The 13,161-nt window shown below is 33.6% G+C and overlaps 1 protein-coding gene across 4 annotated transcripts in view; it reads right to left on the reverse strand.

Annotated features, from left to right (window-relative positions):
- The window catches only part of LRBA (LPS responsive beige-like anchor protein), a 736,826-nt gene that overhangs the window by 587,201 nt on the left and 136,464 nt on the right, over nucleotides 1-13,161 (reverse strand). For all 4 annotated transcript variants that reach the window (XM_023513466.1, XM_023513464.1, XM_023513465.1 and 1 more), the window contains 5 exons: nucleotides 8,623-8,715; nucleotides 7,085-7,193; nucleotides 6,265-6,346; nucleotides 2,184-2,307; nucleotides 1,702-1,894 (listed from right to left, as the gene is read on the reverse strand). In XM_023513466.1, the coding sequence (XP_023369234.1) occupies nucleotides 1,702-1,894; nucleotides 2,184-2,307; nucleotides 6,265-6,346; nucleotides 7,085-7,193; nucleotides 8,623-8,715 (601 nt within the window). The remainder of the gene's footprint in view (nucleotides 1-1,701; nucleotides 1,895-2,183; nucleotides 2,308-6,264; nucleotides 6,347-7,084; nucleotides 7,194-8,622; nucleotides 8,716-13,161) is intronic.

A 13,161-nucleotide genomic window follows, 5' to 3' on the forward strand; every position in this document is an offset into this window, starting at 1 on the left:
TAGATAACCCACAAACTGGCAGAATATATTCATAAAAATAATATAGCTAGCCAAGCATTAAGAATAAGAATATTTAAGTAACTTTCAAAAAACAAGAAAATGCAGATTAAGATTATGGTGATTAAGCATTTAAAATTCATCAAGTTGGCAATTTTTTTTTTTTGAGACAGAGTCTCACACTGTTGCCCAGAATACAGACCTATGGTATAGCCTAGCTCACACCAACCTCAAACTCCCAGATTGAAGGGATACTCCTGGCCCACCCTCTGGAGTACCCAGAACTACAGGCATGCACCACAGTGTCTGGCTAATATCTTTTTTCTATTTTTTAGTAAAGACAGAGTTTTAAGCTCAATGAGCTTAAGCTTTGTGATCAAGTGATCCTAAACTCAAATGATCCTCCCACCTTAGCCTCCTCAAGTACTGGGATTATATACATGAGCCACCTTGCCTAGCCAATTGGCAAATTTTTAAACTCCAGCCACACCAAAGGATCAGGTGACATAAAGCAATGAAAACTTAAATATTATGGGGGAAAATGTAAATTGAATCGTTACTTTGGTTAAAAAAAAAAATGCACCATCATACAAAGTTCAATATTTGCACCTTACAATTCAGCAATTCTACTTCTAGGAGAAACCCTGGAATATACATGAAACATATAAAAAATGCTCATTAACTGATAATAGGATATAGTCATGCCATGGAATACAACTGAAAAAATAAACACAACAACTATGTGGCTCAATATGGATGAATCTCAAATAATGATAAAATAAAAATAGCAATGAGCTGAAAAATGCATTTAGTATCATAGCACTTAGCAATGAGCAGAGAAATACATTTAGTATCACAGCACTTATCCTAAGTTTAAACATGAAAAACAAAATTATTAATTGTTTAGAGTTATATATGTAGTAAATATAGAGAAAAGACAGAAATAACAACACCAAATTAAGGTTAGGAAGTAAAGGATAGGGTAAAGAAGGGGGGTAAGATGTGCACCCAACTGCATAAATAATGATAGACACATTATTCTTTATACCTTTTTGTGTACCTAGACTATTCCATAAATTTTAAACAAAAACTATACATAATAACTCACATGGATTAAATTTAAAAAAAAAAAAAAGACAAACAGATTTTTCTAAACTCATTTCTTACCCAGCTGTAACATGAGCAAAGGGCAAATACCAGCCAGTGCTTTTCAGTTTACTTAATCAACCTTCCTTTACTAAAATAACTTCTCATCTTTGAATATAGTGCGCCACCTTGTGTCAAGAGCTTCTAACAACTAAAAATTTCAGAGATTACTTTTATGAATATGGCTTACTTGAAAATATTAATTTAAATTCCTTTATGCTATGGCAGGAGGTTTGACTATATTAAGTTCAGCACATAAAAAATTGACATTTGAAAGTATTATTTTGATTCTGAACAAGTTGGAAATATTTTCATTCCTTTTTCATCTCACTGTATTTTCAGAGAATAACTTGGCTTTTTTTCTGTATTTTCAGTACATGAATTTTTTCTAATGAGTAAAAATTAAAAATGATAAGAGACTTTTTTTTTGGCCAGGGCTAGGTTTGAACCTACCACCTCTGGCATATGGGGCCCGTGCCCTACCCTTTTGAGCCACAGGCGCCACCCAAAATGATAGATACTTAAAATGCTAAGTTATACTTTTATAAAGAACCTTACCTTTGAATGTGTGATTGATAAGGTGTCTACCCACACACGCCAGCCACCCCACTCATATTTGACTGCATGGTAAAGTAGGATTCTGAATATGGCATACACCATTTCTGTTATCTTTTGCTCATCTGAATTCTTAGGATTAAAATAGCAGAGAGAAAGCATCCATTCTTGCCACACAGAACACTGGAGCAAGCTCCTAAAAATGATAAGAGGGTAATGAAATACTGGGGAAAAAAAATGAGAAAGAATTCTAAAAAATAAAGGTGTAGAACAAAATAAACCATAAAACACCACATTTATCTTCAAACAGCTCAATAATATTACTAAAACCTTTAATTTATACAAAATATTATTTAACACGCCTTAATGGAAAAATAAACATATGGAAGTCATTATGCATTTTAAAGCAATTTTCCTAAGACAAAATAAGCTTATACAATAGTAGACTTGGACAATATAAATAAATGTTTTCTGATCCAGCTTACCGCCTGTTTTCTCTGCTGTTATTAAAAAGCTTAATCATGTCAGAAAGAAAGGCTCTGCGAACCTCCATGCTCTCTGGGCACTGGAGAGAATTTCGAAGTAAGGTCGCAATTACTTTTAGTATCTCTGTAAGATAGTTTATAAATAAGTAAAAACCAGATACAACAAAAAAGTCATGATAGAAGGTCATCGATACACTGCAATTTCTTTAGTTTCTATGACACAAATGTGTACTGAAAACACCCTCTTATTTGTTATAAAGAAATCTTCTACAGAAAAGAACACAAATTCATTAGAAAGCATTTATAAACAAGTAAGAAATTTTATTTCATGATTTGAATGTACAAAGTGAAGCTGACTCTTAAAAAGTTAAAATAAAATAATTTAGATTATAAATGAATTGACTGATGGTAAAACTGATAATTCTCTTTAATCTCTGCCAAATGGTAAAGATGATCTTAAATATAAACTACTAAAAACTCTATGATCAAAATCTCAGAAAAAGAGTAAGTTCTCAGATTCTGCAACACAATTTATGATATGCATATAGCTTTCCCTTTATTACAGTAAACTTTAAAAACAGTGAAGATTTGTTTCTATAAGTTTTAAAGTAAAATTACACATAAAAAATCCAAAGAAAATCAAAACGTGTTCAAAATCCCTATTCCTGTTACCAACAAATGTAAACAAAACTGCTAACATGATCTCAGTCTAAAGCTGTCTCAATTTCCAGAACTTAAAAAAAAAGAATCTTTTAAAAATATGTGCTTAACTTATTGATAGATTAATATCTTCTTTTGCAGAAGTTGTTGATGATTCCAGTAACTCCGGGGAATTTGCTAATGATTCCAATAACTCCTGGGGAAAGAGCTATACAGAGTGTCCATAAAGTTCATGCGCAGTTTAAAATAGTTTGACTTTAATCACTACTGACCTGTGGCTTCACTAGAAGAGAAAGAAAATTGTGTTCTTTGGTTGGTTGAACTAAAATCTACTGCGGCTGTCCAAAGAAGGTTTAGAACCCATTACAAGAAAGAAGCACCACACAGGAATTCCATATTCAAGTGGATGAAAAAATTTAAAGAAACAAGTTCTGTCAATGACAAGCCTCGGTCTGGTAGGCCACGTAAAATACATAATTAGGCAAGTCCAAGAAAGTCATTAAGACAGACATCCTTAGAGCGGAGGCTTTCAAAGTCTATTGTGCAGAAGGTTCTGCAGTCAAGACTTCATGTGAAAGCATACAGAACCCAAGTGCATCAAATGTTAGAAGAGGATGATAATGCACAGACTACATTCTGTCACCAATTCAATGAAAAACGTAGCAGTGATGATGTATTTTTGAGTAATTTAATGTTGTTCGATAAGTAACAGTCCTCATTATTGGCAAGGTCAACACGCATAATTGTCACATTTGGAGAACTAAAAATCCACATGAGTCTGTTGAACATCAAAGAGATTCTCACCAAGTTAATGTATGGTGTGCTTTCAGCAAAAACTGAGTCATAGGGCCCTTCTTGTTTGAAGGGGGTGTTAATGGCAATAGCTATTTAGAAAAGCTGCAAAATTACTTTATGTCTTAGCTTGAACAATTAGGACTAATAGAGAATACAGTATTTCAACAAGATGATGCTCCTTGTTGCTTTGCTTCATGTTAGATAGTTTCTACATGAGAAATTCACTGACAGATGGATAGGAAGAGGTGGACCATTTTCCTGGCCTTCATGTTCCCCAGATTTAACTCCATTGGGTTTCTTTTTATGGGGACATATGAAAGCTAATGTTTAATCAACCAAACCTCAATCTCTAAAAGACTTGAAAGCTAGGATAACTGATGTGATTGCTGATATTACTGAATATCAGCTCGAAAATGTTTTCCGAAAACTACAGAATTGGATTACCCTTTGTATTGGTAATGATGGTGGACATGTTGAAAATTAACAAGAATAATAAATGTTTCTTCTCCTTTTTACAGATTCTAGTACATATATTTACAAAGTTGCAACTATTTTAAATTACACATGAACTTTATGGATACCCTGTATTTCAACGTTGGGCATTGAATTTTGCATCCTTTAATTAGCAAAGAATTAGTAAATGGAGAGCAGAGAGGGTTTGAATTTGGGACATAAGACTGGAAAAAACGGGTACATGTACACCTTTTTTAAAATTGCCCTTTAATTAACAAAAGTCTGCTGAAGATACTGATTCATATGGGAATTGGTTACAAATTCAGATTTTTATGTCATCTCATCACACATGACAGATACACCTTATGCCCAATTCCAGGTGGGCGATGTAGTATTTAAGAAAATACAGTCAGTGCCTATGAAGCCATGCACTAAGGTTGCTTAACTTTTTGGTTTTGACTATATTCAGAATTTGTAATTTTGCCTCACAAAACCTATAATGTTTTTATGAATTAAATATCACAGTATTTTAAAAAATATATGTGCTTAATCCAGGCTCTTACTATAAGAAACAAAAAACAACTATAACTCTGAATTTGAAAGTAAATAATATATTAAATTTTTACCCAATTAAAAAGTATGGAATTCTAAACCAGCCTTATGTCAAGGATTCTGATAATTCTGAAGCAATGAGTTCAAAATAGCGAATACAAAGATACCTTATAATAAAATTAATGATATTTTGGAATGATTTCTGAATTTGTCTAATAATAAATTCAAAAGTTCTCTACCTGAAAAATGATTACAATGATGATGATAATCATAATGAGATAACTGCCACTAATTTTGAGGATCTATTATTACAAGGCACTGTATTAAGAACATTCAGCCATTAATTAATTTAATCCTTACACAATGATAAGTAAATAGTAATATACAATTGTAAACATAAGAAAACTAAAGCACAAAAATTAAGTAATATACCCTAAGTCACACAACTAGTAAGACATAACTAAAAGTTCACTCCAGGCAGCCTGTATTTTTAATCACCATACTATACCACCTATCTTTTCAGAGTCAGTATATTAGGTACTAGGGAAAGTAATTGCTATGTGTCCCCTACAAAATTCAGCTATTGCCAATCTGATGTCATTAAGAGGAGGGTTCTCTAAGAGGTGAATAGGGCAGGAAGGCTTCTACCTCATTAATAGAATTAAGGTGTCTATAAAAGAGGCTTTGCAAAACATCTGGCTAGCTTGATAGCTTGCCTTCATCCTTTGTTGGAAGCAGATAGCAGTCCTGAACAGACCAAATACAGAGATCTTAATCTGGGACTTCCCAACCCCAGAATTGTGAGGAAATAAATTTCTATTCTTTAGAAATAACTCAATCTCAGATATTCTGCTATAGCACTGCAAAACAAAGACAATAATACATTCTACAATTCTTACAAGTTATCTTCCCTATAACCACCTAACATATATGATATTTATATTAATATGCATAGTATTTAAATTCAAGGTTTTCCTCTTCTTTTCACTCCAAAATGATATTTCTCTCTGAAAGCTGAGGAAAATTAAACGTTAATGTTTTTAAAACTAGCAATGAAGTAGAGCGCCACACAAACACACCTCAAAACACACAAAAAGTAAACTGCAAAACTCTACCAAGTGTATTTTAATGACATGATCATAAAAAGAAAGATGAAAAAATGTACACTTTCTACAAGGCTTAAGAATTTTAAATATCAAAAGAGAAAACTGTTTAGCAAGACTGTGTTCACACACAATAAAGAGATATTTTTCTATTCGATACTTTCTGTTCTTGTATCGATAGTACTTAGAGATGAAAGCTACTTCTACCATTTATGTAATTTTTGCCAGATATCACTAAATAGCATAATCAAAATTTTGGTGAAATTCTGAACATACATTAAATCAAGAATTCATGCATACAATTGTTCAAAACTTTTATATAAGACATTCCCACATAACTTAACATCAATTCATGGTTATATTCAACATATGACACAAATAAAACTAGTATGATATCCTTACCATTAGTAAAATATTCATCTAACAATCTGTTTCAACAACATAAACTTTAGGTTTTTCAGTGACTTTCTTTTTAAATAGCAAAAGATAGTTTTTGTTAAAGTATATAAAATACATACGAGGGTTTTGTATCTTTACTGAAGAATCAGGATCTGGATGCTGTTTATGTACCACCTGAGTACCCATTTGTTCTATAAGAATCTACAGAAGTAAAACAATAGATAACATTAGCAAATCACTATTAATGAACTCTTAGTAGTACTATCAGTACTAATTAGTACTCTTAGTAGTACTAATCAAATGGTGCTATAATGTCATGTTGAATATTTTATGTATATAATAATGTCATGTTGAATATTTTATGTATATAAAATAACTTCAGTGGCCAAGCTCAGGAGCTCATGCCTGTAATACTAGCATTCTGAGTGGCCAAGACAGGAGGATTGTTTGAGGGCAGGAGTTTGAGACCAGCCTGAGAAAGAGTGAGACCACTGTCTCTAAAAAATTACCCAGGTGGAGGGCATATGCCTATAGTCCCAGCTACTCAGAAGGCTTAGGCAAGAGGATCACTTGAGCCCAGATGTTTGCAGTTGCAGGGAGCTATTAGGATACTACTGTACTCTAACCCAGGCAAGAGAGGAAAACTCTGTCTCAAAAAACAAGAACAAAAAACTCTTCAACATTATAACTCTATTTTACTAAATTATAAAATGAGATATCAAATTGTCAATACAAAGCAAGAAATATTTAAACAAAAAAACTATACTATTTGTAGTATAATAGTTCACAAATAATAGATTTCTAAAAATGCAGTCATATCTCCTTTATATAAATAGTATCAAAACTGCACATTACAAATATAAATGATCCTATATTATCTCTTAACAAGCACTTTTATAATAAGAAATTAGTAAGAGTAAATCACAACTACACTCTTACCTCAAATAGAACATTATATGTGGTCATTGTGATTAAATTTGTCTGGAGCATGAGTCTTTCAGCTAGCAATGAAAACAATCCATGCCCAAGCATGATTTCAGCTTTCCTCCTGCAATTACACGTAAAGAAATCATCAAATGCAGAGTTTTACTGCACACTAACTCAGTATGCATGCTGAATAAAGGAAACACAAAACTTGTTTTCACATTACAAACAAATTCCAAATCAATTACTCTCCCAATTTTCTTTGATTTACAATTTTAAGGCCAGAAAATTTTAAGTAGAGAAATACTAACTACAATATAAGCAAAGCTAAAGTTTTATAAAAAAACAAGATTGGCTATGTCATAGCACAGCAAAAACCTCCACCAAAATCTTTAGAGCAATTATTTCTTTAACTAGCTGCTACTATTTGAAAGCGCTGAGCAAGGCCCTACCAGGGACAATCATCTAAAGCACAGTAAGTAGTTAAGGAGAAAAGCAACATGGAGAAAAGGTAGAAGAAATGTAAAACAGTTTAACAAAATGAATACTATGGAAAAATAAGTACTAAAATAACCTTCTAAGCATAAATTTAGAAACTAAAGGATCAATCACAAAGTTTAGTTCTACCCCTGGGGTCAGCAAACTTTTGCTACACATGGCTAAATAATCAACATTTTAGGATTTATGGACTGTATGATCTCTGTCACACCTCAACACTGTCCTTATATCATGAAAGCAGCCAGTGATAATACACAAATAAATTATTATAGCTGTGTTCCAATAAAACATTACATGTGGCCAGCTGGATTCCTAAAAACTGCAGCTTACCAACACTTGTTCTACCCCTAAAACTTTTAAGTTTTATAATTAACTACTTTAGGTAAAATATGAGTGTCTATACTCTGCTAAGAAAATAAGCATGGGAGTTTCAGTTGTTAGTTATGTATATAGCAGAATATACTATGTGACAACATCCAGATTACTACATCACCATCATAGTATTGATAAAGCAAGTAATGACATGAGTCACTTGAAAGGAAGTCTCCTTAGTTCTAGAATTCCATGTATCCAAATAATTCTCATAATTAATATAAGATATATGAATAATTTAAATAATTTTCATATAAAACGAAGTATATACTCCCATCCAACATTATTTTTAAAATATATGCTAATGTGATTAAGCTCAAAGAGCTTTACAAAATTTAGTTCTTTTTAATTTCAGAATATTTCAGGGGTACAAACGTTTTGGTTACATAAATTGATTAGGTATCATCTGAGTCAAATACAAAAGTGTGCCCATCACCCAAATAGCGTGCACTGTACCATTAGATGTGAATTTACCCATTCCCCTCTACCCCCAACTTGCTTACTGATGAGTATAATGTTCATATGTGCACATAAGGGCTGATCAATTAGTTCCAACTTCATATAGCATTTTGTGAATAAAAATAAAAGAGAGACTACAGAGACCAAAGAACAGAAATGTTATTCCAAGGAATCACAAAATATACAAATAAAGTACAACAGTCCATTTTAGGTTGCATACTCACTTTGGGGCCAGATGTTTTAAAAAATAGCCCATTGCCTTAAGAGCTTGTACTCGGATTCCTTCACTTTTCGATGCCAAAAGTTTGTAGATAACACTGAATTAATAAAAATTAAAAACAAACTATTCTGAGTATAGTTTTTAAAAATTAAGGTTTAAGATATATATTATTTCATATTACTATAATCTTTATCAAGTATTAGGAGGGAATACTTCAGGCTAGAGTTCCTTTTAATGAAAAACAGGAAATGAAAAAAAACTGGAGTGCAGAAAATAAGGTGACTTTTCCATGCATATACTCATATACAATTTGTAATGCATCAAGCAAACTTTGAAACACTATCTTTCCTCTGCTACAAGCTTATCAATGCCCTTTAGAGTTTACCAAATTTTTTTGGTTACAGTGAACACAAAGAAAGTATTATTTACTGGTAGCACATATATTAATTTGTAAATAATTATCACCATGAAAAACATGACAACAGGCTAGTGATGAATGATAATCAAAATTACAAAATTAGAAAGATTTGAAACCAAATGACACCTAAAAATAAATTTCATATTGAATTTTTTTTTTTTTGCTGAGTTGTACTTTGTTGCGCTTGGTAAAGTGCTACAGAGTCACAGCTCACAGCAACCTCAAACACTTGGGCTCAAAGTGATTCTCTTGCCTCAGCCTCCCAAGTAGCTGTGACTACAGGTGCCTCCCACAACAGCTGGCTATTTTTCTTTTTTATTTTGCAGTTTTGGGCCGGAGCTGGGTTTGAACCTGCCACCTTCGGCATATAGGGCTGGTGCCCTACTCCTTTGAGCCACAGGTGCCACCCCACAGCTGGCTATTTTTAAAGACAGGGTCTCACTCTAGCTCAGGCTGGTCTCAAACTCCTGAACTCAGGCAATCCACCTGCCTTGGCCTCACAGAGTGCTAGGATTATAGGCATGAGCCACTGCGCCTGGCCTTCATATTCAATTCTTTAAAAACATGTTATAATCTAATTTAATTTTTAAAAACCTCTAAGAGCCTTCTATTTGAGGATAAGCAAAACATAATGAAAATAATGTTTAGGCTGGGTCCAGTGTCTCATGTCTATAAACCTACACGACCTTTTGGCAAGGAGTTTAAGACCACCGTTAGCAACAACCTAGTGAGACCTCTGTCTCTACAAAAAAAAAAAAAAATACAAAAATTAGCCGATGTGGTGGTGCATACCTGTATTCCCAGCTACTCAAGAGGCTGAGGCAGGAGGATTGCTTGAGACTAAGAATTTGAAGTTGAGGTAAGTTATGATGACCCCACTGAACTCCAGCCTAGGGAACACAGTAAGATCCTATCTCAAAAAAAAAAAAAAACAAAACCTCATAATGAAAGCAATATGTTTCCTTACTCATAAACATTTAGAAAAATAAGAAAAAATTTTTATAATTCCTCATAAAAATTAAAAATTTCAGACCATCCTAGATCGAAATTTCAATGTTTCATAACTAAATGAAAGAATTTTCACCAAAAAGGAAAGATCTTTAGCCTCTAATAATTACCAGAAAAGTAAATATACACACACACACACTTTTTTTTTTTTTTTTTGGAGACAGAGACTCACTTTGCCACCCTTGGTAAAGTGCCAGTGTCATAGCGCACAGCAACTCAAACTCTTGGCTCAAGCAATACTCTTGCCTCAGCCTCCCAAGTAGTTGAGACTACTGGTGCCCAGACAATGTCCATCTGTTTTTAGAGACAAGGTCTCCCTCTGGCTCAGGTTGGTCTAGAACCTGTGAGCTCGGGCAATCCACCTGCCTTGGTATCTCAGAGTGCTAGGATTACAAGCGTGAGCCACCATACCCAGCCTTGTAAATATATTTTTTTAAGTCTGATTTCTTTTAAAATATAAATTAAAAGAATACAAGTCCAAGCTCATAAAATGAGACAGCAGAAATCAGCAGAATCTAAACTGGTCGACCTGCTAAACACAAACAATGAATTTTGTAAAAATTACATGGGCCTACTTTGTTTGTTAACCAAAGTTGCATTCCTATTTAACTCAAAAAAATACTTCACACATTAGAGGGGAGAAAATTCTATAGTACTTCAGTAAAATGTGTATATTTACACACAAAAAAATTATAAATATATATGTAAATTTCTCTAGCTGAAAACAGAGAAAAGCATATAGAAGATGACAAAAACCCATGAAAAACAATATTGAAATTTGGGAATACTTTTCATTTAATACACCTACAATTATATAAAGAAATGTGTGGGCGGCACCTGTGGCTCAAAGGAGTAGGGTGCCAGCCCCATATGCCAGAGGTGGTGGGTTCAAACCCAGCTCCGGCCAAAAACTGCAAAAAAAAAAATAAATAAATAAATAAATTGTGATTTAAAAAAAAAAAGAAATGTGTATAGATATTTCTACATTCTCTCCTCTCAAATTATCAGAAAGAAATCCAGCTAGGCATGGTGGCTTATGCCTATAATATAATCCTAGCACTTTGGGAGGCTGGGGCAGGTGGCATTCACACATTATCTTGCACCGGTAAAAACTACTTCCCTCAAATTGTCACCATTGTAAAGGGGGCTTATACTTCATTTGATTTTCAGTTACCATGAAACCTTCACTAAGTTGATCTCTGTTCATTTCGTATTGGTCACTGAAAATTATGATAACTAAATACTACTACACACCAAGGTAATCATAAACAGGCACTGAAATTATATGCCAAAGTCTACTTTGAGTTTCCTTCTCTTTCTTTCCATCCTTTCCTCCCTCCTTCCCTTCTATATTCTCTCCTCTCAAATTATCAGAAAGAAATCCAGCCAGGCATGGTGGCTTATGCCTATAATCCTAGCACTTTGGGAGGCTGGGGCAGGTGGCTAGCCTGAACTCATGAGTTTAAGACCAGCCTGAGGAAAAGCGAGACCCCCCCATCTCTACTAAAATAGAAAAACTAAGGCAAGAGGATTGCTGGAGCCCAAGAGTTGGAGGTTACTGTGAGGTATGACACCACAGCACTCTGCCCAGAAGAGCTTGAGACTCTGTCTCAAAAAAAAGAAAGAAAATAAATTTTAAAAGTATAATACTGAATTTTTAGACCCAAAGAATACTTTCACAGAATTCCCAATAGATTTAAAGGACATTCAAAGGTTATTCTAAATTAATACAGATAATACAAACATTTAATAAGTCTCTTCATCATGCATTTAAAAGTAAATTGCAATTAAATGGGACTAATTCTTATATTTCTATTTATTCATCCAAATTAGTAATTTTTTATTTGTTCATAGTAATAAATGAAAGACAGAGACATTAGAAAAAATTTAATATATACAATAAGAAAAAATAGTAGAAATAATAGCAATTAATGCCAACGCAGGAGTCAGCATTTTCCTCTGACAAAAATAAAAGTGAACAAAATGTTCACATGCAACCATTTCAGGGCAATGAAAACTGACCAAAGAAAGATAATAAACTGAGAAGGATTTATTCTTGAGAAATCACTAGAAATTCAGATAAGAAAGGCAGTCCTCAAAGATCTTACTGATAGCCTATTATTACTACTCCAGTTTAGTTCGTGAGAATTGTAGTTTTGCCATCTTGGGGTTAACAATAAAAAGCAGCAGTGTGGCTTTCAGAAAGGGCAAACCTGATTCAGGGTAAAAAATGTAAACCACCAGTTTTCCATCCAAACCTGCATATGTGGGTATGAAACAATGAGAGAAACTAACAGCTTTCCTAGACCAAAGCAACAGTCACAATTCCAGGTGAGCAGCAGATCAGTCAGAAATTTAACAGAGAGATGCAAAAAAATGAGAGAATCAGAGAATGATTTACGACACAGTAACTACACAAACCTAGCTAACTGCAGAAATAAGAGTACAGGGAAGACTTGAATAACAAGGGAAACTAGAGAAGTAGCTACGACTTTAAATATCCCATCTCTAAACACACACAGAGCAGTTAGCAGAAGGTATGGACCTTATAGGCTCTAGAAACTTGATCACAACCTTCACCTAAATGAGTAATTCCTCTAAAACATGTACAAACATGGGAAACTCTAAGAATGCTGTGTTAAAGGAGAAAAAAGGGAAAACTACTGAGCAGAGCAAAATCAGAAGCTACAGACCATGCATATAACATGCAATAAAAATAGACAATAAAAAACAAAAACCAACAATCATGGAAAAACAAAAAAGTCCCAGTTGCTATAACACTTAAACAAAATACCCAGTTTTCAACCAAAATTCTTATAAATACAAAATAATAAAAAGAATATAAACCAGAAAGAATATAATCAGAAAAGGAGCAGTAGTAAAAAACGGCTTTTAAGGTCCAAATGTTACATTTAGCAAAGACTTTAAAAAACATTTAATAAAAATGTTTAACAAATTTTAAAATTCTATATCCAGGCTCGGCGCCTGTGGCTCAAGCAGCTAAGGCGCCAGCCACATACACCTGAGCTGGTGGGTTCGAATCCAGCCTGGGCACGCCAAACAAAAATGACAGCTGCAACCAAAAATAGCTGGGTGTTGTGGCGGGCGCCTGTAGTC

This window comes from Otolemur garnettii, unplaced genomic scaffold (assembly GCF_000181295.1).
Source record: "Otolemur garnettii isolate 467f Iridium unplaced genomic scaffold, OtoGar3 scaffold00041, whole genome shotgun sequence".
NCBI classification, from domain to species: Eukaryota; Metazoa; Chordata; class Mammalia; order Primates; family Galagidae; genus Otolemur; species Otolemur garnettii.